Source organism: Zalophus californianus, chromosome 10 (assembly GCF_009762305.2).
Source record: "Zalophus californianus isolate mZalCal1 chromosome 10, mZalCal1.pri.v2, whole genome shotgun sequence".
NCBI lineage: Eukaryota > Metazoa > Chordata > Mammalia > Carnivora > Otariidae > Zalophus > Zalophus californianus.
Window position 1 is genome coordinate 74634346 of NC_045604.1, and position 25094 is coordinate 74659439.

A 25094-nucleotide genomic window follows, 5' to 3' on the forward strand; every position below is an offset into this window, starting at 1 on the left:
ACAGTAAGTCCTGTAGTTAGCAAACACTCATTAATCATCTACTTTGTGCCTGGCAAACAGACATTTACGTAGTACTTTATTATTTTATTATCAGTCATTTTAAATATTTGTGTATAGAAACCTGATTAGACATTGTTTATAGCTAAAGTTCCTGCATCCAGGTAGGGCTGGCTGTTTGCTTTAGAGAACATGTCCCATTACGTGCTTCTTGAATAGGTAGAGTATGTTAAAAAAATAACATTTGATCCAGTTGGTTATGGTAACCAGTAACCAATTTGCAGCTTGTTAAGTGCTTGGATGTAACCATCTGGGTCATCTTACTATTGTAAACTACTCGCAAATATTAAATGTGTGACTTTATTGTTATATGAAAGCATAGATATGGCATGGTCTTGTCTACTGTACATTAATCCAAATGTAGGACTTGATTAACAACTGTATCCTATTGTGTTGCCTTGAGCATTAATAGTATCAAATATCAAAGGGTATCTACTTTTCCAAGATCTATGTCCATGGCTTCATCTTTTATGCTCATGAATTCTGGATGGTCTTCAGCCTCTCTCCAGAGTCCCTGGTCTATCTACCCAGTTCCCTGCTGGATAGCTCCATCTGGAGTTTCCACAACTATATCTGACTCAGTGTGGCCAAAATGAGCCTCTTATCTTTTCCAGATCTTTATCTGATGCTCCTGAACTTGGTCATTGGTGCCACCATTCGGTCAATAACTTACAAAACAAATCCAGGAATTGACATTGACTTTTTGGCCTCTCCTCCTCCTTCTTTCTTTTTTTTTAAACCATCCTACCCCTACTTATTTTCATTCAATGAGTCCTTTTAATTCTGTTTATAAAATATTTATCAAATCTTTCCTTCCCATTATATGTTCACTGCCATGTCTTCATTTATGTAAACCTTCATAATTTTTTGGCCTAAAATGTAGTAAAAGAGTCTCCTAATGGATCTCTCTGCTTCCAGTAGTCCATTCCCACACTCCACCTGGAGTGGCCTTCCTAACCACTGACTATTCCTCTTTCCTTGCAGGGGAATGGACTCCACACCCCTTAGCATGACATAGAGGGCCTTTATCATCTGACTTATGCCCACTTTCCCTGCCTGGACATCCACCCTAGCCATTAGCTCACACAGTCATGCCTCTCTGCCTTTACATAGGTTGTTTTCTCTGGTTAGACTGCCATTCTCTATTGACCATGTTGAATGAGCTCCCATGCATCCTTTAAAACTTAACTCAAGCATCACTACTTTGTGAATCCTTTGCAATCTCCTTTCTGACCTTAAGCAGAGCAAAAAGGCTCTTATACCAAGCATCACACTTTATGTCACTTATAATTATAATATATATCCACATCTTATAATGTATAAACTTCAAATATATAAATTTATCATAATGCATGTAATTATATTGCTGTTTTATATTATCATACCTATTGTAATTCTTCTTAAACTTATTCAGCTTTGTATCTCTGGGCCTAACAAGGATTCTGTAATTCATATATGGAGTTCAGTGGGTATTCACATATATAATGTTAAAAGAATGATTCAATCAATTATATTTTTGGTGACATTCTTGGGAAGACATTTTTATGCTTACAATTGAAAAAAAAAGCCTAATAAAGCCTCTAGTGTCAGAGAATTTGTATTTATTTTAGCACTCGGTTTTTAAATTGCATTTCTGACAGGCTGGCCCACCAGCTATGCTTCATGAAAGATCATGAGACACAGGGAAGAGGTTTATTCATCTCAGCATTGGGATATTTTGCTTTTCTGCAAAGCAGAGGGATCTGGGGACTCCTTTGCAGGCTGGCCATGTCCTGTGCAAGCCCAACTGTATCTAGAGATTCTAGCAGGGATAGAGTATATGGTTGGGAGTTTGTAGGAAGTCAACTTGCATCAGAAGCACATGGGTAGGAAAAGAAATATAGAAGTAAGAAGAAAGCTTTCAGTGACCAAGACAACAACCATCCCCTTCTCTGTCTTCCTCTGGGACCAGAGTCTTGTTTCTGCTTATCTCTCTTTCTCCCCCTCCTTCCTCCCATTTCTTTCTTGAGGTCACCTCTCACTACTTCTTTATTTCTCTGTAGACTGTTTCTCTTGACTACTCATCAGACTCTACCTTGAAAATCTACCCAGTCTTCCAAGTCCAATTGTCAAAGCTCACCACTCCATCTCTTTCCCAATTCCAAAAGTCTCTCTAGGAGTGAATCTGATTTGACCAGAGAGGATTATGTGTCTGGCCCTAATCCCTGGACTGGGGATTGGTTGAGGTGGGGCCACAAGAGGAGAGGTTTCTCTAAGAAACCTGCAAGAATAGGGGGCAGTGATGTCTGTGATGGGTATGGAGAGATGTTGGCTGAGTATTACACATATCTTTAGCATCAAGAGCCTTTCCATCTCTCAAATACCTTGAGTAAAGGACACCCTCAGGTGTGTAAGATTTCTACCCAGTTTCTGTCCTGGGCCCAGACCAAATTAAATCATTGGAATTAGGAGTCTTATTGTATTTCCTTATTTCCTTTGTAGGGCGATATAACTACTGAGACCTACGGGGTGAGGAGATTTGGGGAAAAGAGTGATTTCTAATCTCTTATGACTTTTAGTTTCCCAAAATGTCTGTGCAATCCCCTACTTAGGAAATTCAAGGGAAAATTGCTCTGAATAAGGTAGCATGAGCATTTGGGGATATCTTCAAGCAAACCTCTTCTGTCTTAAAAGTGTCCATGTTGGCATTACATACAGAAACACCAGTAATAATATGTGTATCTCTCTCCATACATGGGAGGAAAAGTCTTTTCCTCTACCCATCTTAGGTTTTCTGGCTGGGGTTCTATAAATTATACTGACAAAAGACAGATTAACAAGAGAAAAGCATACAATTTTTTTAATATAAGTTTTATGTGACACAGGAGACTTCATAAGGAAATGAAGACCCAAAGAAGTGGTTAAGTCTGAGCATTTTTATACTAGGTTTGATGAAGGGTTGGAAGTCGTGGGGAAACATGATATGAGCTAAGTGGTAAACTGGGAGCTTACAAGTCTTCTCTGTGTTCCTCCATCTTTGGAGATAAGGGTGTTCCTTCTTCCATGTACAGGGAGGGCACCTCTCCCAAGAGATCTTACAAACTGTTTCAGAGTAGATGGTAGGGAGGGGGTCACCTATTATTGCTCAGATTCTTTCAGCTTAAAAGATTCAGTATGCCAAGGTGCCATATTTTGGAGTAGGGAGTCCTGAACCCCTTTACTATCCACTGCAATCTTCTGCTCCAGGGCCTGAGGACACCTTTTAATATCTGAAAGGTTTTCCCTACTGCCTCCTCAGCCCTCAAAGGTCACAACCTGAACCTTATTTCTGGCCCTAACCCCCCTTGTCCACTTTGTGTTCTGATTATTACTGAATGGACATCATCCTACGAAGCTCTTTGCTGGCAGAGGACATGTCTGCCCTTTTTTGGTGACTCAACGGTGCAAGTCAGATGGCATGTGCTCAATCAGTATTTGAAGGAAACAAAAGCAGGAAGCTGAACCATGTAATAATAACTCCCAACAAACTAAGAATCATATCTAAGGCATCTACCCCAATTACATCCCCATCTCAATGCATGGTTTATTTCAAACATAGCAGTTACTAAAATCTGTCATTATCTTGTTTATTGTCTGTCTTACCCACTAGAACATAAGCTCCCTGAGGGCTAGGGTTTTGTCTATCCTATTTACCTAACATAGTATTGAATACAAGTAATCACTGTGGAAATAAACAAACACCAACCAAATGAGAACAAGCAAAGACTGTTTATTCAGAGCGTGCTGCAGCAAGGGAGTTAGCCACTGTCACTTGTGTTTTGTCAGAGTCTCAACGTTGGGCAATAGTGAGAAAGCTTTATAGTTGAAAAAAAAAGGGAAGGCTTCAGTTGTCCCCTAACTGGAGGCTTTTGTCCTGGGAAGGTTGCAGGTCGACCAAATAGAAGCAGGACCTTCTCTGTGACTCATTGGGTCCATATTGAGCTTTCTTTGGTTGGTCCTAAGTTGAAGTGGGTACAAAAATTAGGAAAACTGTCTATTACTAATCAAGTCATGGCTGTTTCTGAGCCAGTTGTTACAGGGTTTTTTGTTTGGCTTCCTGAGCTGATCACCAGAGACAGAAGTCAGAAGTGGTCTGATTTCCTGTAAGTATGATTTGTGGATAGCGGGCTGGTTTCCTGGGCTGCTTGCTGCAGATCATAGGCCCAAGTTCTATTTGTATATGTGGTTTGGTGGTTTTCCATTTGTATATTTGGTCTGTCATTGTTGATGGGAGAAAAGGAAGGAGGAAGAAAGGAAGGACTGTTATTTGAATTCCATTTTCATGATCCAGATTTCATTTTGAGTACCTCATGTCAAGGAGCAACTCATCCTAGAGCTGACATGGTGGCTGTTCTCAGGAGTATCCACCCTTGAATCATATCCCATAGCCCAAAGCTGGAGCACAGTAAAGAAGAGACTCTTTTCCTGTCAGTCGGCCAAACAAGAGCCAAAGCTTTTGAGGAGGCACTTAAAGAATTTTCAGTTTGCAATTGTGCAGAAGCTGTTGTTCAGGTAATTTAACATTGATTTTAGTTTAAAAGGCAATTAAGACAAAATGGGCAGCCACTAGCCACTTAGGTTAAATAAGCTTAGATTTAAATTGCTCCCCATTACCACCTTTGTTTTCTATGTTTGAGCTGTTTTATGCAAATTTAGCATGCAATGGTGTGGTGGCCCAGTTGGGGCAGGTGGATGGGAGAGGAACCGAGCCAGAGCCAGGAAGATGGTTATTGGAAGAAGAAATAGTTGGCTCAAAATTGTTCCCAGGGTGAGATAGGTTCTCTTCTATCCTGTTACTGGGTATATGGATTAGTAGAACATTCCAGGATTCTGGTTCTTTATATCTAAAATCCTAAAAATGGTGCCCGCGTTTTGACTCAATGATTTACTTCCAAATATTTATCCTGAAATAATTAACAGAGATAAGCTTGTAACATTATGGATCAGGATGTTCATTTCAGTGTTATTTAACATAGAGTGAAAAGAAATTGTACATCCCTATAGTGGCATACCAAAATTGATGTCTTTTTAATTTTTTATGGCAGAAAATCTTCATGATATATTGCAAAGTGCAAGAATAGTGTAAGACAATTTATATGGTAAAATGTCTGTTATGTACTCATGATTTTTAAGTTACATATGCCGTGAAAAATGTTTGAAGTGAGGGATGCCTGGTGGCTCAGTCGGTTGAGCGTCCAACTCTTGGTTTCGGCTCAGGTCATAATCTAAGTTTCCTGGGATTGTGCCCTGTGTGGGCTCTATACTCAGCAGAAATCTGTTTGAGATTCTCTCCCTCTCCCTCTGCCCCTCCCCAGCTCACATGCTGGTGCTGTCTCTCAAATAAAAAAGTAAATCTTTAAGAAAATCTTTGAAGTGGACAGATTTGCAATGCCTTACATGTGGCTATCTGGGTGATAAATAATGAGTGCCTTTTTCCCTATGCTTTTCCAATTTTCTCAAATTTCCACAATAAACACCTATGAGGTGAGGGAAGCTCCTGCTGCTGAAGTTTGGGGACAAGCATGCTGGGATCAGGACTCCTAAAACAACAAATATGTCTGAAAGGCTGTGGTCCGAGGCCATTTTTGCTGGTTATAAGCAGGATCTCCGGAACCAGAGGGAGCACATAGCTTAAAATTGAAGATGTTTATGCTCGAGATGAAACTGAATTCTGTCTAGACAAGAGAAATGCTTCTGTGTACAGAGGAAAGCGCAACACAGTGACTCCTGGTGGCGAACTGTACAAAACCAGAGTAATCTGGGAAAAGTAAACTCGTGCTCATGGAAACAGTGGCATGGTATGTGCCAAATTCCATAGCAACCTTCCTGCTAAAGCCATTGGCCACAGAATCGGTGTGATGCTGTACCCTTCAAGGACTTAAACTTCCTGAAAAGTAAATAAATAAAGGTGTAGCTCTGTAAAAAAAAAAATACTGGTTTTATAATTATAAAAAGGATTGAAAACAATACTTGCTTGTTGTAACACTATTTAAAAAATCTTCTCAGTAGTGATCTCCATACATACCACCCCAAGGATAAGGTTACATGTACCTGGTAAATGAGGAGGAGGTAGAATGCATGTTCTGTTGGAATAGTTCTGTTTCTTGCTCAAAGAAAGTCTGCTAAGCTTCATTAAAGAAGGTCATGCCCCTGGTCCTAGTGTAAAGTTGTAAGGTCAACTATTCTATAGAGCACACTTCTAAAAGATGCCCAGGTGATTCATGCATTTGTCTATTAGGAAATGTGGCCATTTACCAGCAACCAATGTTGAGTTAATGGGATCCATTTAGGAATATAACCACAACAAGCCCATCATAAATCGTATGCTCTCCCATCTGAATATGCTTCATTAAGCTCACCTTTCCTGATGCAACTGGATTATTAGATGTCAGGATGAAGAAAATCATTAGGTCCCACTGCTGTAATCCTACAAAGCACCAGTGTGGTTGCTATGTAATTTTATTTTATTTTTTTCAGATAGAACCTGCTTTGTGCTTTTCTATAGGAAAATATTTTCAAACTGGTAAAGAAGCAATATTACTGTATTGTGAGGCATATCTCAGTAGGTCATTACCATAACTTCCAGCAGAAGGGATAATCTACATCGCATTTTACTTCAAGGATAAGATTGATTTTTATAAAAATCTTTAGTGCATTGAAGCTTAGAAATTTTGTTTTTTTTCCTATGAAGAAGCAATTAGAAACTGGAGTTTTCCAGAAATGTTAGGTGAGTGTAAGCTAAACCTTGATGTGTTTTTGAAGGTCTTATTATTCAACAGTTGAAGAGAGAAGGCAGTTTCTGAGGGAAAAAAGAACTATTGGCACAATGGCACTTGTCACAACTCACATGGCCAGGGGTGTCCACCATTTTCTTACATTTACATCTATTTGGGAAATTGACAAATACCTGAAATAACAAAGAAGGAAATAATAAGCACCCTTATTTCCACCACCGAGAACCACCAATTTGGAGTCTTTTCTTCCAGGTACGTATATATTCTTATATGTGTGTAGACACAGACACACACACACTCTTTAAAAAGTGGTGTCCACCTTTCCTTTACAGTCAAAAAAGGATGTGTATAGCGGGCTGGTGTGTGTGTGTGTGTGTGTGTGTGTGTGTGTGTGTGTGTGTATTGCACACATACATATATTTAGATATATAATATAAAGGTATATTTTAAGGGTTTTATATACATACAAACTTTATTATAAAGGTATATGTATGTGCTTATATATATATTTATCTTTACAGGGTTTGTGTACATAAAGCACACACAGTCCTTTTATATATAAATGTTCTTTCATTTTTTAATTTTTAATTTTTTAAATATTTATTTATTTTTAGAGAGAGAAAGCATGAGCAGGGGGAGGGGCAGAGGGAGAGAGAGAGAGAGAGAGAGAGAGAGAGAAGCTCAGCGGGGAGTCCGTTGTGGGGCTTGATCCCACCACCCCGAGATCATGACCTGAGCTGAAATCAAGAATTGGACACAACCCACAGAGCCACTCAGGCGCCCCTAAATGTTCTTTTAAAGGAAAATTGAGGTCTCAACCTCAACCATCAACAGCAGTCCCCTTCTCCCTTTCCCAACACTAATATAAATTTGAGACACATTCTTCTAGATCAGAAGTTGGGGAACTTTTTTTGTAAAAGGCCAGAGAGTAAATATTTTAGGCTTTGTGGGCCATTTGGTCTCTGTCACAGCTACCCAGCTTTGTATTCACAATGTAAAAACAAGTAGACATAGTTGTATTCCAATAAAACTTCATTCATGGACACTGAAATTGGAATTTGCTAAGTTTTTCCTATATTCCTCTTCTTTTCATTTTTTTTAGCTTTTGAAATGTTAAAAAAAAAAAAAGGTTTAACTTGTGAGCTGTGCAAAAACAGGCAGAGGCTGAATCTGGCCAGCCCTGCTGTGGGTCATTTTCTATATATCCACAAATATTTATATAACTACAGAAAATCTATAATATGATTCCTTTTCTGCATTATCTTTCCTAAATAGTACCATAGTGTATGAATCATTTAATACTTGCATTTTTAAGGTCAGCAAAATTTTGACCGAAATATATGTTTATATAGCTCTGTGTAGTATGTGTAGATATTTTCGTCTCCATATACATTCATGCCTATATAGCTATAGATGATTCATACTTTAGTCATTTTTCACTGCTATATAGTATTCCATCATAGGATATATTGCATTTTCTTATGCCCACAAGTATTTGTCATTTTTCCCCCCATGACAAACGGTGGTGCAGGTATATCTGTGAGCACAGCTTATACATGTGTTTTGTTAGGGCAGACCTAGGAGTAGAACTGCTTGGTTACAGGCGTGCACATTTTCCATTTTAATAGCTACCAGTAAATTGTTTTCTGGAGTGATGATACCAATTTATATTCCCACAGGGAGACTTTCTGTCCTTGGTTTGGAGATCTCATTCATTGCTGTTTTCCTTTGGAATGGAAGCAAATAACCCATTTTAGCTGTGTATCATCTTGTTACCACAGATGCTAGTGTGGACCTTTATTTCCCTCTGGGTTAGTACAGACATTGTTTTAAGTCTTTGCTGGGGCACTTACACATGAGAATAGCAATTTATATCAATAACCAGGTTTGCCAACATCTGCCAAGGTTGTCATACTCTGTGATTAAATGGCCATATGTGCCAGGGAACATGGGGACAATGGGGTTGTAATTAGGGTTTGCTATCTTTCCACCCACCACCCACCATCGCCACCATCCTTAACTTCCCCTAACCTTGATTTTGTGAGGTGATTTGTGAATCAGATGATTCCCCTGAGAATGCCTGTTTCTGCTGCAGTAATATGACTTTATTTTGTGTATCTCTGTAATTATACAGGGTTCTGGTTAAGCAAAAGTCTAGAAACCTTTTGCCATTTTACCCAATGCCACTGAAAACCTTGACCTGAGATGATATGTGCATATATTAGACTTTAACTTAAATAATCAGAGAGTATAGTATATTCTGTACTGCACCATCACTGGAAAAGGAAGGTCTATCTAATACTATCTTACCATTCTTTAAATACCACTGCCCCTGCAAAAGACAGGCAGAGAAAACACACACCAATTTTCCTTAACTCCATAAGGAACAAGTTAAACACTATATTAATGCAATATTTAAACAGTCTTAATGCATAGAAGGAAAAAAAAAACTCTTCTCATTTTGTTACTGGTATGACAAAGATGGATGACGGTTATGTAAGGGACTTGGCATGTTCCAAAAAAACCTGGAAATACTGCCTCAAGATATGGAGCTATAATAAATGTGCAAATAAATATTTGATTTATTAGTATTTTAAAATTTGCTTACCAATATATAAAATCCTAATCACTTGTGCACAAGGTCTTTAACTAAAATCAGGTATCCAAGAAGATGACACAGGAATCCAATGAATATTTCACTGTTAATCGAATGTAGTCTGTATATAAACATAAAATTTTCTTCCATGTTTAGTTCCCTCCTATTCAACTAATAAGTGCTTGAAGAAGCAAGGCCATCTTAGTGTATATAGCTTGCAGTTCCGACTGTAAAGTAAAAGAAAAAAAAAACCCTAATTTTTCTACCTGCAAAAGATTGGTCTCTAACAAAAGCATCATTTAGACTGGGAATAGCCAGAGCCTGGTATAACTCATTCCCGTTTAATTAAAAAAAAAAAAAGTCACAGATCTATGGGGATTTTTTGGGAAATTTACTTTGATGCCATTGTTATTCAAGGTAAATACATTTTCACAGGTGATCTCTAAAGTTCAACAGGACGCAGTAGATATTTCCTCCTCAAAGCAGGGTCATATTTTAGAGCATTTCATTTAGCAGATAATATATAAGAAGATTTGAGATCACAAAGTTTTAACTAGTAGGAAAAGTATAAACGTTTCCACGGGGAAACACTGAGGAAAGCCTATCAGCTGGGGGGGGGGAGTGATGGGGTTTTCCATCTTTTACTAGTATTTATATGTGGAGTAGCATGTTGGAAGTCATAAATACTGTCCCGTGGACATTTTGAATAATGCAGGAGTAATGTTAAGTAATTGGAAGTGCTTATATCCTGCCTTTAGACATTTCACTGCTCGTGAGTTAAAATTGGTTGTCAAGTGTGGACTCGGAGGACCGTGCAAGGTGCCCTATTCTGTCATGTGGTACATATTTAATGCTTGAAAGAACAAGGGAAGGGACACGTGCGGGAGACGGAGAGGGAGGGCAAGCGGCGACATACTGCCGCCTGCTCGGTGCTTTGCAAGTGCTCCGGGAAGCAAGGAGGCGGGACCTACGCAGCCTCAGCCTCCACCGCCTTCCCCCGGCTGCAAGACTTTGCAAAAACATTGGGCGTCCAATTTGGCCGAGTGTTTTGGCGCGGAGGCCGAGGCCACCCGGGAAGCTTGGTGGCCTCCCTTTGTGTGCGTCTCCACGTTGAATGCCTCCTTGCTCGGGCTGCTCGCTCTCTCTCCCGGCGCGTTCTGCACCTGCTGGCGGTAGTGTCAGGCTGCCAGGCAGCCAGGGCGAGCTCAGGCACGGCGCGCACGACAGATGACTGGAGTCATTTACATTGCTAGCACGTGGCTGCCGTTTGCTGTTGCCTCGGACTTCTCCCGTGTTCTCCCGGGGAGGAAACAGGAGGCACTTTGCAGCCGACAATGAAATCTTGGCAGCTAATTGCAGTCGTGGGAGATGCCCTTCAGGTAAGGCGAGAAAAGAGGGCTCTAAACACTGTCAGGGAAGGAGAGGCAGAGAGGGAGAGCGAGGGATGGAGAAAAGGCAGCTTCTGCAGAGGTTTCCTGAAGCCCACTGACTCGCGGGAGGGGGTGGGAGAGGGACGGGGACCGGGGGCGGGCGACAGGGGGGAGGAGTGTGCAAACTGACATTTTTGGCTGCCTGTGGCAGAGGAGCCGCCGTCAGCCGCTGTCCAACGTTCACGCAGAGAGGGTGGCGTGTGCGCCTCCAGGGCTGCTGATTAGAATAGGGACTTGGCGGCGGCAGGAATCCGGGTAAACCAAAGCGGCGATGGGAGGCTGCGGATGTGTTTGCAGCGCGTGAGTGAGACTCGGTACGTGAGGCGAGCCCGGGACCTCCGAGGCTGGGTCAGGGCTCGCCCCGGGAGCACCCAGGGGCGCAGGACATCTGGAGAGGGCGAGGGGCGTTTGCGGCTGCGGAGGAGTCCGGAGAGATGAATCGATTTTCCTTACTGACTAGAAGTTAGCGGGGAACTTCATTGCCCATTCTCATTGGCTCCGTTTAACTTTATTTCCAGAGATGAATAAGCGTTTATAAGGAACCCCGTAAAAGTCCCAATAGGCTAGCAGGGGGTTTTGCAAGAGCTGCGCGGTTCTTTAAATGGGAGGTTTATGAAATGACTGGCCAGATGGGCCGTGCCTTTGGAAAGTTGGCACGCTCACGTTCCAATGGGGCATGTGTGTGCGTGTGTGGGAATATGTGTTGCATGTTTGTGTAAACATGTCTACCGTGCTGGTTGCGCTGGTGGGCCCTTACCTTCTCTGCTTTTCCTGACTCCCAAGATAGATTATATTGACAATATTGGAAATGCTTTGACTTAAGAAATAGGCTTTGTATCATTTCATTAAATTAAACAAGAGTTGCCCTTCTTGAGAGATCAAGTGGGAGAAATGTGCTCTGACTTCCAAAGTGATGGAATTACCTGCCAGGCATTTAAAAAATATGCAGAGTGTTGAATACGACATTTATCGGCCTACAAGGATCACCTGGAAGACTCAAATCTTAGCCTATCCCTCGAGCCATTATTTTAAGATTACAATGAAATTGGTGGTTTTACTTATTTCTGTTGACATAAGAGCTGTGCCTCCCCCTACTTAAGAGGGGCCCCAGGGGAATTCTGAATCCAAAAGTTTTGTTGGCAAAATCATCTTAGAAATTGTTCATTAAATTCCTTGCTGAAAGAGTCACTTTTTGAGTATCTTTAGATATCTCATAATTTACTCATTTTTCATGTGGTTTTAATTTTGTTCACATAGAAACGAATGCAAGCAATAATGGAGGCAGTAAAAGATGATTGTGTAATCCTCTTTCTTTTGGGTAGCTGGGTAGTAAATTGGTTGAAGACTCTAAAATCTTCCTCAACTGTGATTCCCTATTTTTGATCAAAATGTATCTTCGGAAATCCAAAGGCCATGATTGTAAATGTGTTTGGGAAACAGACTAACTTGCCTTTGTGGTTTGCTGTGATTAAGTTTTAAGAGGGTTGTTGTTCAAGTAAGTAAACTACAGTCCATCAGCAACAGCTGTTTACCACTGGCATTCATAGGGAATGCGGGCAGCATTCATGATTTTCATACAGAAAGCAGGATTTTTCAACTCTTATCTGCCCACTCACACTCTTCACACATGCCAGCGCTTCGTCTCTGTTAGAATACTCACGGATTATGAGGAGAAAATTGCTTCTCTGAAGAGTTGGAGGGAGTATTACCCATAGGGGAATATTTCTTTTCTCCCTTACTTCTTCCTCCTCTCCCTTTCTCTCTCTCCCTTGCTCCCTCCTTCCCCCTCTCTTTTTTCCTTATTTTTCCCCTTTTCTACCCCTTTTCTCTCTCCATCCACCTGTATTTCTTTCCATCTGTCTTTATTTTTGTACCCGAGCACAGAAAGCTTTCCAGATATCTTCTACTACTGCATTTTTATTATAACAAATGTTTTGCACCTTGAAGGATAATTGGAACCTAATTTTCTTTTTCTTTTTTCCTTTCCTTTTCGTTTCTTTTTTCTTTTTTCTTTCTTCCTTCCTTCCTTCCTTCTTTCCTTCCTTCCTTCCTCCCTTCTTTCTTTTTTTGTATTCTCTGCTCATATACAAGAACCAATTAATATCAGGCAATCTGCTGTACCCTAATCTTATAAATAAAGGCAAATATTCAAACTTCCTTGTCATTCCATTTTAACCAAGCAAATAAATTCTGGAGAATGCCTTTAGTATATGAAAAGAGCTAAATCTTCTCTCTGTTATCACCAAGTGATGGATTTTTACAACATTGCACTTTGCCTGCTCTAACTTTATTGGGCTGAGCATATTTTTATGTTCGTCTTTTGTAACCTTGCCCCTCAAACTTCTGTTTTCTCTATTGCCCGCCTTAATTGTAGAATCTGGATTCATTTTAATCTGTATTTACTTGGACTTTGGAGAAACAATCATCAGCCTTGACTTATGGGCCAGCTTATTTAAGTATCACATATTGTTTTTTTTTTCCAATTTTTTTGTCTCTCTGTGAGTATGACACAAAAGTTAAAGTAGATTTCATGTAAAGGGCTTTTTTTTTTTTTTTTTGCAGCAATTGCCTTCTTCCAAACTATAGTTGTAAGCTTTTGAGAATAAAGGGTCATGTTTTGAGAATATTTAATGAGAATCAGAGTATGTACCCTTTTTCATTTTCTCTTTGATTACAGAGAACCTGGTTGGATAGGTCAGTCTTGAGCTAAATAACTATTACAATGTCCAGTGAAAGATCATTTTGATCTTGTTTTCTGCTAAATTTATAATTTTTCTATTAGGTTTTGAGCAGAATTTGCAGGACCAGAGAAGTGGAATGTAGTCCAAAAAAGGAAGGATTTTTATGAAATAAAAATTAATCTTTACTATTATTAATTAAACTTCTATTTATGTTTAGTTATAGCTATTTTTTTTAAATTCATGTGTGTTAGTCTCAAAGTCATCACAGTGGATTGGAACAAGTTCTTTGAAGTAATTCTAATGGAATTAAAACGAAAGTCCTTTTATGAGACTTGAATCCCCATCTTGTATTGATTTTTCAACAAACATAAAAATAAATAGCGAGGGAGAAAAGCATGGACCTTTAAAGTTTTTTGCACTTTCAACTTTATTTTGTTATACATCTGAAAACTCCAGAATGTGATAATACATTAGGTCTTTGTACATATTTAGGGGTGGACGTCTTTGGTCTTCTGTTTGTTTTCCTTCATTTTCATGCAGAGTTGAGCGCTTGCATGTATTATAAGCAATAGTAAACAAGAGCAAATAGGGGCATGCAGAATTTCTTAATTATGCATTTTAATTTATTTGAATTAAATTACATATAACAAAATGACAATCCTGTCTATCTGGTGCTCATGCTGCCCCCTCCCTCTGCTTGCAGGGTACTAAAAGAATTAAGTAATTCTTTTAAAAGTCAGCTTGTAACATATAATGTTCAGCTTGGAAATCTTTATATTTAATTTTCCAATAGCTATGGTGTCCTAGTCTTCAGGAGTGTTTTTTTATTGACAGATATAAAGTTTATATGAAAAGTTATGCAGTGTGTGCGCGCGCGTTCACCCGAAACGCTGAAACAGCTTGTGTCAGCTTTAGCAACTCGTTTCTGATTCAGCAAAACTAGGTTATGAATTTAAGCAATTAAAAATGACAAAAAGCCCAATTTCACTGCCTAGATTAATATACTTCCAATTTTTCCTGCTCCATAAAAATTTCAAAGTGTTCTTTCGGCTTAGGTGTTTGCATAACCTATAAGGTATTGGAAGGCCCCCGTTTCACATTTCCTTATGATGTCTGAATACTTTGATGTAGCAAATGTAAATAGGATCAATTGGACGTTCTTAATACAATTTTGTCTTTGCAAGTTCTTGTGAAATTATTTCAGTTGGGTTTAAAGGAAAAGCAAGAAATGCGGTTGTTAGTTCCCTAACATTAATCGGTGGTGAGTAATCTTTCAGCTACTGCCAGTGTCATGAAGGCCAGGAAAGGCTTTTTGAGAAATGGTATAATTACAGCAGAAATAGTGTATCCATGTTTCCAGGGTGGCAGTAATTTCTTTTTTTTTTTTAAATTATGCAATGGTGGGCATATATTTATTGCTTTTTCTCTACTTCTACAGAAGTCGTCTCAATTCTCTATTCATGTTTATCTGATTAGCCAAAACTCAGTTCTTTAAAATGGCCCTTTTTTACTTACAGAGTAATTAGTAGTCACAATGAGCCACGTTGGATTCACAGCAGTTTTTGGTTAGTTGGTTAAATTTTCTAAACTGGCTTGATAAACTTCGATCACACAGAGAACGCATACACACAAACAGACAATCGAGAAGCCCCAGTATTCCTTACTTTGCAATGTCAATCCAGCACAGAAAACCAGCAACAACCAAGTGTGTCAAGATGGTCTGTATCCTGGCCTTTGCTTTGGAAAGAGGACCACTTAAGGGCTATCTGTTAGGAAGGCCTCCTCTGCCTTTCCTTTCCTTTTCCTGATAATTCTGCATCTGCATTTGCTACCTGGGGATAGATTTCTTTGTTGTTTAATTGAAATCTCTACTTGTAAGGAAATCAGTTGCTTGTTTGCTAATGAGATGAAAGTACCAGTTCTGTCTATTATAGTTATTTAAATGTTTGAATAGAGGCCTTCCATTTTTATTATAATGACGAGGATGATGAGGATGATGATGTGATAATGCATCCGCAGTAATAGAAATAACCACACAGCGCTGATTTCTCCCTGGGCACTCACTGCCTCTGTGTGTTGTGCATTGGACTGGGATCTTCAGCAGATTTTCTCTGGTTCTTAACTCTGTGAGGTAGGTATTGGTATGCCTAATTTAGAGATGGAGGGAGAAATTTTTAAGACTTTCTATAATTAGAGTAAGCGATTAGGCTCCATATTTTTCTGACTTCAATATACCAAGATACCATTGAAATTTATTACTCTGAATTTAGAAAGATACACAAAATGGGTACTCAAAAGAGGCCCTAGGCAAGTGGTTCTTAACCAGGAACGATTTTCTCACTCCCCTCCCCACAACAGAGACATTTGGTAACATACTGGAGCCATTTTGGGTTGTCGAATTTGCACAGGGGGTGCTACTGGCATCCACTGGGTAGAGACCAGGATCTTGCTAAACATCCTAGGATGCACAGGACAAAACAACAGAGAATTTTCCAGCCCATAATGCCAGGAGTGCCAAAATTGAGAAACCCTGTCCGAGGCAATATCAGTGATGCTCTGATGAATATGTACATGGTCTGATTTTTCAAGAGACTGGATAAGGTACATGGATTTCAGTTATTAAACTTTTGAAATTTCCAACTGGGTACCGTGAATGGATCATAATGCAAAATCAGAAGGTCCATATTTTCTTACAATTTGACTTTAAAATTTTACAGCTGCCTACTTTGAGCATCTTTCTTTATAAATATGACATGGGTCATTGTGATTAAAGTACCTACTTTTCCCTGATTTACTCAGTGTTACCTCTCATAAGTGCTGAAAAATGAGATTTCTTTCAATGGTACTGATGTCAATAGAAATGCAGCATCACAAAATGAGTCACGCAACAGTAGTTCCAAGAACCTTCCTTCTTCCTTCTCAGCATTCAAACACCATTATTTTCTCCTTATCTTTAAAGGTTTGGCACAGAGGCTTACTAGCTTATTTATTTAATAAATGCTGAAATAGTGTTTCATATGTGCCAAGCACTGTTGTTGATATTTTAAAATACTAATTAATTTAATCCTTACGATAAGCCTAAGGGGTTGATACTGTTCTTATCTACTTTTTATGGAGGAGAGAACCCAGGCCCAGAGAAGCTGAATAATTTGCCCAAGGTCACACAGCTTATAAGTGGCAGAGCTGGGATTTAAACTCTACAGTCTGTGTTCCTTTCCATCTTGCCAGGCTCTTTAACAATTCAGATTTGTATATGTGCAGAAGCATACTTGTTTAGGCAACATCTTCACTTGAGTTTTGAAAGAAGACATTTTTAGTTTTACTTGGGGGTGGTTAATTGTAAATTAACTTAACCATTTTTAAGTGAGAGTGAATGCTAATGCTCACAGCTTTATTTTGCTATTTAACTACTTGTAAATGTACACTGCACCAGAATCAGAAAGACTCGTGAGCTCTCTTTATATGACCACCTCCAACAACAAAAAAGGAAAAGAGTCATATTCAGAAGAGCATAATTTTCAGGATAGATTATCTTTGTTTTATTCCCCATTTAATAGTGGTATTAGAAAAATAGAAATTATTGAACTGCATCTCCTAAGGGGCTTCAAGAAACTTAACTCTTTGGTTGCCTGGCACTTTAAAAATTTTCTAGGGAGCCCAGTGTGGTCATACCAAGTGGGATATGGTGGATGTGGGCACGTTGATTCCCAGCTTGATCTTGCTAAAGCCAATCCACTTCTCCTCCCACATTTAGACCGTGGGAATGACCATGCCAATCTCATTCTCTGTTGAATCTCCAGCATGTAGTAAAACCAATGAAGAGAAAACCAATTTGAGTAGGTTTTTAAATAGAAGTGCTTATTTGACATACTTTATTCTGTGTTAGGAGAAGAAAAGATCTTTCAAGTCTGCGATTAAACGTGGATACCATAGGTTGTTCAGAAAACCAGGATGAGCACTGAGAATCTCAATTTATTTCAGATGAATGAATGAATAAATGGATGGAGGGATTAAAAAAATTCTTATCAAGGGTATGCATGGGTTTGTACTTTAAAAGAAAATATCTTACATTTTGAATACAAAATACTGGGGGAAGAGGAGGTAGTAGCAGCAGGAACCATCGATCTAACAGATGTTGGTTCCCTGTCAGCTGCCTCCTGAAACTTTTGACCCAAACTTTACATGACTTAAGTGTTAATACATAGCTCACTATGCTTTGCTCCACAAAAAACTCGAAGATGCTGAACCGCAAGAATAGATTGCATTCTACTCGAGGGGAGCCACAGATTCCTTCGTATGAGAGAAGCGTCACTGTGCTTGAACAGCTGTGGTGTGGCCATTCAGCATTGCCAAAGCCATGAAAAGTAGCTCTTGAGCCCTCCTCCCCCAACCCAGGGAAATTCTGGGAACTAAACTGGAAGTGGAAACCATTGCAGTTGTTCTTACATATTTCAGGCCCAGTGAACTCACATTTACACAGAGAAAGCAGAGTGAATCCCATTTCAGAACTGTCAAAAGACCAACATTGGATCCATTATCATCACATTTCCTTTTTTAAGTTCATTGAATTGGCTTTTGTGGAATACCTTTTCCATCTAAGTGTTGGTTCAGGAAATGGTTTAAGATTGAACGAGAATTTATTGTTCAATGATAATTAAGTGGGAATAAACTCACATAGCTAAGGGTACCCAATAAAGTTCTGTAAGTGTCGCCCATTAGTCTATAGTGCTAAAATACATATATTTCACTTAGTTGAATTTTTAAAAAAAGGAAATTGGATTTAAAGTGGCCATTTTAATTCTATATTCAGTGGTTTTGATTCTAACATATTTCCACATTTAATGAGAGAATCTACTTTTTAAAATAAAGACAACCAGCGATAAATTTTGTGTGCCATTGAGAAGAATGTGTCCAAAAAAGGGAAAATGAATTTTGGCCAAGTCTCTATTATCAAATTTCCCCAGAGAACTAAAAATATAAAGGTTGCATATGTTATAAGTGGTTCAGGCTTCAACTTTTGCTTCTAATAGAAAAAGAAGCCAGGCTTTGTTGTAATGCACTAGCTAACTGCTCGATATATAGAATTATACATTATTACTGTCATTATTACAGATACTGTCTATTGAGTGTTTGCAATGAGCCATCCACTGTGTTAACTTCTGGATATACATTGCTGAATTGAGTACTCCAGCAGCTTTATGAGGTGCAGAGTTCTTAGACCCATTTTTCATGAGGGGAGACTGAGTCTTGAGGTGTTTTTTTCTAGCGTTATCAATGGCTAGTAAGTAGAAAGATTGGCAATCAAATTTGAAACTTTGTGACTTCAGAGCCCATTTTCTCCCCTTTTTGACTCAAATCCATAGAAGTCTTTATTTTAACATGGGTGAAAAATGGATCTGATATAGATCATGTTTGGATAGCCCTGGATGGTCCTTGTGATCCTCTTATTAAGACTAACGTTTCTTTAGTCTTGTCAGAATATGTGGATGGATTGTGGCTGGATGGATATATAGATTGACTGATGACACAGAAGGGAAATTGGCAAAGAACATGAATATAGTTTTCAGAAAAATAAATGTAAATACCAGCAAGGATGGGAATATATATCCATATATGTACATATGTGAAAGTTTCATCTGTATATATAAATGTTTCATGGATTATATTGGAAAATAATATGTTTAATGAGATAGGCATTCTATACTATGTCGGAGAGAGTGTGGGATGGTTTGTTCTTTTGTGGGAAACAATTTGGAAATTTTTGTATATAAAAAAATACATGCTTTGGGTGCCTGGGTGGCTCAGTCGTTAAGTGTCTGCCTTTGGCTCAGGTCATGATCCCAGGGTCCTGGGATCGAGTCCCGCATTGGGCTCCCTGCTCAGCAGGAAGCCTGCTTCTCCCTCTCCCACTCCCCCTGGTTGTGTTCCTGCTCTTGCTGTGTCTCTCTGTCAAATAAATAAATAAAATCTTAAAAAAAATAAAAAAATAAAAAAATACTTGCTTTGACCCAGTGTTTCCACCTCCAGAATTTATATGATTGCTCAAATTTACAAAGATGCATGTTGGTTGACTACAGCATAGTGTATAGTGGGAAGAAAAAGTGGAACAAATTAGATGCCTAACAATAGGGGATTGGATACCCTGAACAGAATGGACCTTATATCGTCCTGAAGTAGTGGCTGAGGTGTTGGAAGTGAACAAGTATCTGAACTTCAGAAATGTGTTAGGAAAAGTTTGTTAGGAAATTAGCACACATGTGCAAACACTTTATATACATGGTGAAATTGCAAAAGATAACTAAGGGACTGCTCAGGGTGGTCACCTCTGTGGTTACTGTGGCATGTGACTGGGAAGGGAACAGGGAAACACGGAGAAATTGCTTTTAGGATTATATAAGACAGATAAATTATAGGGGTCTGCTGTTCAGCATGGTGCCTGGAGTTAGCCACATGGCATTGTGCACTTGAAAATGTGTAAGAGGGTAGATCTCATGTTAAGTGTTCTACACACACACACACACACACACACACACGCACACACTGGACACAAGGAAACTTTTGGAGATGATGGATGTGTTTATTACCTTGATCGTGGTGATGGTATCATGGGTGGATGCATATATTCAAACTCATCCAATTGTATGCAGTAAACCTTTGCAGGTTTTTGTATATTAATTATACCTCAATGAAACCGTTAAAAAATTTAACCTTTATTCCTTTTTTCTTTTTAACAAACATGCACTATTTTGATAACAAAAAATATTTAGTTTATTAAAAAAAGAGCTTCCATTTTTGGAATACATACGGTCAGCCCCTCACCCCCAAGTGGATACAGATCACCTTAGATAGCAACGTTGATATTGTATGTTAGACATAGGCAACCCAAATTGTTTTGAAAATGTGCTTAAGAGAGACTTATAAAAGGAGGTGAAGAAACCCCAAAATGGCCTGATTTAAAATTATGTCCTGGCTAAGGTTTGGGTTTGGTATGTGTTCTGAAATGGTGTGGTTGGCTGTTGGCAATTTCTGAAAATGATAAAGCTAAGTGTTAACTGTAATGGTTTGGCCACAAAGGAAACGAAATTCCCCCGATGCTGCAGACACTTGTCATTCATCGGAGGTACTGCAAAATCATGATCCTTATCCTTCCAGCTGCGTGTGTCTGTCAGGGAATGTGGGCTGCTAAAAGTTGTATACTATTATTTTTTTTATTCATCTCTGGGTCATTTCATCTTCCTGTGCAAGCCACATGAATGGCTGTGTATGAAAATTGTATTTTGTGCCGAATTTCCCACTGTGAAAGATGTTTACTATATATTTATGAAAACACTGCAATAACAAAACCCTTTATATAGCCTTTCAATTTGCTGTAAGGGCAGATAAAATATTTTTATCTCGAACTGAACTTCATACCTTGGGAGATTCAGCAGGCCCGACTCGGAATAATAAAACACTTCAGAGAAAGGCAGGCGCTGTTCAGATTGCTTCAGAAACCTGTGTACTTCACTCAGCAGACCTCAGTTCCTTTAAACATACCAAATGAATATATAAAACCTAGAACTAATCGGTATAATTTATGCATCATTAGACAAAATAATATTTTTTAAATTTATTAGATAGTTTTGTAATGTGTCTACAGAGATTCAGGGTGATTCTTAAGGAGCAGTGTTTCCTTAATGTGGGAAAATATGGGAAGGAGGTTGGTCGTCGCCTAAATGTATTCACGGTGCTCATTCTTCACCTTCATTTAAGCTGTGGCAGTGTTTTTAATTGAAACTTTTGTCAAGATAATTGTAGATTCACATGCAAGCATAAGAAATAATACAGAGATCTCTTGTACACTTTACCTAGTTTCCCCCAAGAGTAATATTTTGCAAAACCATAGTAGTCCATTACATCCAGGATATTGACATTGCTACCATCCACTGATTTTATTCAGATTCCCCCAGATTTATTTGTACTCATTTGTGTATGTGTATTTAGTTACATACAACTTTATCACATGTGTAGGTTGATGAATCTACCACCACACACAAGATTGCAGCTGCTTCCATTACAAGGACACTTAACCCCCATCCCTAAACCCTGTCAACCACTAATCTGTCCTCCCTTTCTAAAATTCTATCATTTTGAAATGTTGGCAAAGTGGAATCACACAATATTTAACCTTTTGGGATTGGCTTATTTGCTCATCATAATTTCTTAGATTTCTGTCTGAGTTATTGCGTGTATCAATCATTGTTTGTTTGTTTGTTTGTTTCTTTAATCGCTCAGGACTATTCCCCAGTACATATGTACCACAACTCTTGAATCATTCACCTGTTGAAGGACGTCTGGGCTGTGTTTGGCTATTACAGACAAAGTTGGTATGAACATTTCTGTGCAGGTTTTTGTGAGCATGAGTGTCACATCTCTGGGATAAATGCCCAGGAGCGGGCTTTGGTGATTTTTGATTCATGCACATTACGGAAAACATTAATATGTTGCGCCTGTGGGAAGTCAATGCCAGTTGCACACAAACCAATACCAGGAAAAATATAAAATCTTACCCACATCTTAATGTTTATTTCTACAGAAACATAGCACTAAATATAGAGAATAGCCAGCGTTTATGTGGCATCCACCATATGCCAGTCGGTATTCTAAGCGGGTTGTGTATGTTAACTCATTTGTCCTCACAACAGCTTCATGGTGTACATGCTCTTATTATCCCCACTTACAAACGAAGAATCAGGCACAGAGTGCTTGAGTAACTTGCCAAGAGGATACAACCGGTGCTTTTCGGGAGTCTGGCTTGAGAAACCCTCATCTTAACCACTACTCATGATTTGAACCTCATTCACAGATCTGTTGGTCATGCCCCTGGGTCGGCTGGGATGGCAGCTCTCATTTGGTTAGGTAAACATCTATCAGTATGGCTCTGAAAAGAAATAATACCTGGAACTGGGTCTATAGAACAATCAGCTAGCTGACTTCACTATCCCTTAACTCACTGCTCTGTCTTTAAGCTTACTTTATTTGACCATCTCAGACAGATGGAGGCTTCTTCTGGCTTTTAGATCTCCACGAGGTAGATTTCACAACCCTCCTTGGTTACACACTGCAGTATTTCACGGCTCTCTATAGCAGCATGTTCTGCTTTTCGGCATGGCCCAAGTCTGTCGTATGGCACACGGAGCCCCTCATCATTTGTCAACTTTCAGTGAAGATGTAGAGTTGATGGTGACCATGCCTACTCAAAAACACAACTTAAAGGTACCTATTTCTAACAGAATCTTGTATGGCTGCTTTACGTTAATCATGGAGCTATTCATTCCTCCAAAGGCATTTCATATTTCCACCAGACTTATAAAGTATTTAATATTTTCATATGCTCCAGTGTAAAGCCATCTGTTGCAGTGACAGGACAAAATGTTGACGACAAGAACAAGCGTATGTTTATGGAAAGATTCCATGAAATGTTAACAAGAAAGATATGTGCTACTCTAGGGTGTCTTGTAGAAAATGGCCAGGGGAATTTGGAAGGCATGGCCTCCAGCATTGGTATTTATAAATTGGCATTTATAAATGACACATGTTCTTTTGTTTCTGTCTCATAAATTTGGACTAGATCGGCAATGTAAGTGGCGACAGAGACCTATTTGAAAGAAAATAGTGGTATTATTTAATTTTTGGAAATTTATTTCATCTGTTGTTCTTCATGTGCTTCATTTGACTTTTTGCTATTCATTTGAACAAGTGGATTTGGGGCCTGCTGTTGCTAGGCATGCGTGTTGCTGGAATAGCTAGATTGTGTTTCTAAACAGCTAGAACCATTCCTCAGTGCCTAACTTTAATAGCCATGTTGTGGTCTTGCTAATATAGGAACAGTCAGATGGGAATCAATTTGGCTGCCCACTTGGAACATATCAGTCGAGGCACGGTTATCTAAAACTGTTGCTACACCACATTGCCCCTTGCTGAACTGAGCTCAGAAAATCAAAGCAAATGCCTCCAAGCTAAGGCCCTGATGCTCTTGGGGAAAAACATCACAGCTAAAATGCCCTGAGTATCTGACAAGCACTTGGGGAAGACACTGTACATTAACTGGCTTATTTCAGCCTCCCAAGCACCTTATGTGGCAGGGGCGGTCCTTCTTGTCATTGTACAGATGAGGTAGCAGTTTTAGAGATGGTAAGGCAATTTACCGAAGATCACACAGCTCATACTGCGTAGACCTTGGATCTGACCACAGGGAGACTGAGTCCATAAACAGCTGCTTAACTACTGTGTTTTATAACTGACACTAGATAGAAGCTTGTTCAATGCTGACTGATGAGGTCTTCTTGAGGTGACATTAGCTGGAATAGGTGGGTCAAAATTGAGCAGACTTCTGAAACGTGATGTGGAGCTTGGTGTCCTCCACAGACCTGCAAAGCCCTTAAGTTCTCAGTTCCTTTTTCACTCTCTGCAGAAAGGTGTCAGTGATTCTTGAAAGCCAGGGAAGGCTTGTGGAAGAAATTGGCATGAAGACAGACTAACAGCTCTTTCAAGTGCTACAGCAGGACAAGATCATGTGGGGTAACCCACAGAGGCCTCCTTTATACCAATTTTTGAACTGTGTCCTACCAAGAAGTGTGATATGAACACTAGGTCTTGACTGTACCCGGGTCAGAAGGTGACAGTTTCCGGCTAGCTACTCTGAGGTTAATAAAATTAATGAAATAGCAGAATTTAGGGAGATTTATAAGCAGAAACATATATGTTCAAGAAGAGTAAAAGGTCATCAGATGAAGTTAATAGAGGAAAAACTAATCAGAAAATCTGAGAGCAAAGAAAGACAAGGTAGCTTGTAAGGAACATTGTTTATTTCAGTCAGCCTCCTCAGAAGAATGTCAAGATTTGTTCTATAATCAGGCTGTTTTAGACCTATAGGTTTTGCCTGCAGGTGTTCATCTCAACAATCAGATTGTAATGATATGTTATAAACTTCATGAAAATGGAAAACAGGTGGACAATATGTAATTAATTCTTAGCACAATGCCTGGCCCATATTAGAGTCTCAATAAGTGTTTTTTTTTCAATAAGTGTTTTCAGAGAGTGTATGATCATATTGGATTGTGTCAGAATATTTATTATGTAGTAAGTCCTGGTAAACCCAAGTAATAATTATATCTATAATAATTAGGTAATGTTTTCAGAATCCTGTGTGGAAAGACTGTCTTATTTCCACCTACTAGTTCTCTCTCTCCTGAAGCTTGAGATATGTGGGTAATTATTTTCTAAATTATGACTAGAACAATATGCATAGTAAAAATAGTGGCATCATTTATATCTGATCTCCCAACTAAAATATTGATACAACCTTATATAGAGTATACATCAAGCAGTAATGTTCTAGTGCCTTCTCCCCCAGCACACCCTATTCATATTGGCAAAAAGCGACTTGTGGTTAATGCAACAGTGAAAATAAATTATTACCATTCTCTGTGTGACAGGTTAGTAATTAACTTATGTCACTAGTTGTCCTCACACAACTGTGTTTATTCAGCTTCATGGAGCACTTTTTAGGGAAAAAGGGAAGATTAGCAAGGCATTC

The 25094-nt window shown here is 39.1% G+C and overlaps 1 protein-coding gene across 15 annotated transcripts in view; it reads left to right on the top strand.

Annotated features, from left to right (window-relative positions):
• Positions 1 to 25094, top strand: part of RBFOX1 (RNA binding fox-1 homolog 1) — a 2051181-nt gene that overhangs the window by 1002186 nt on the left and 1023901 nt on the right. Inside the window, exon 1 of one of the 15 annotated variants that reach the window (XM_027611437.2) lies at positions 10483 to 10784. The exons of the other annotated variants lie outside the window; for them this stretch is intronic. Within the exon in view, the coding sequence (XP_027467238.1) occupies positions 10740 to 10784 (45 nt within the window). The 5' untranslated portion in view covers positions 10483 to 10739. Of the gene's footprint in view, positions 1 to 10482; positions 10785 to 25094 lie in introns of those variants that run through there. 15 annotated transcript variants of the gene reach the window in all.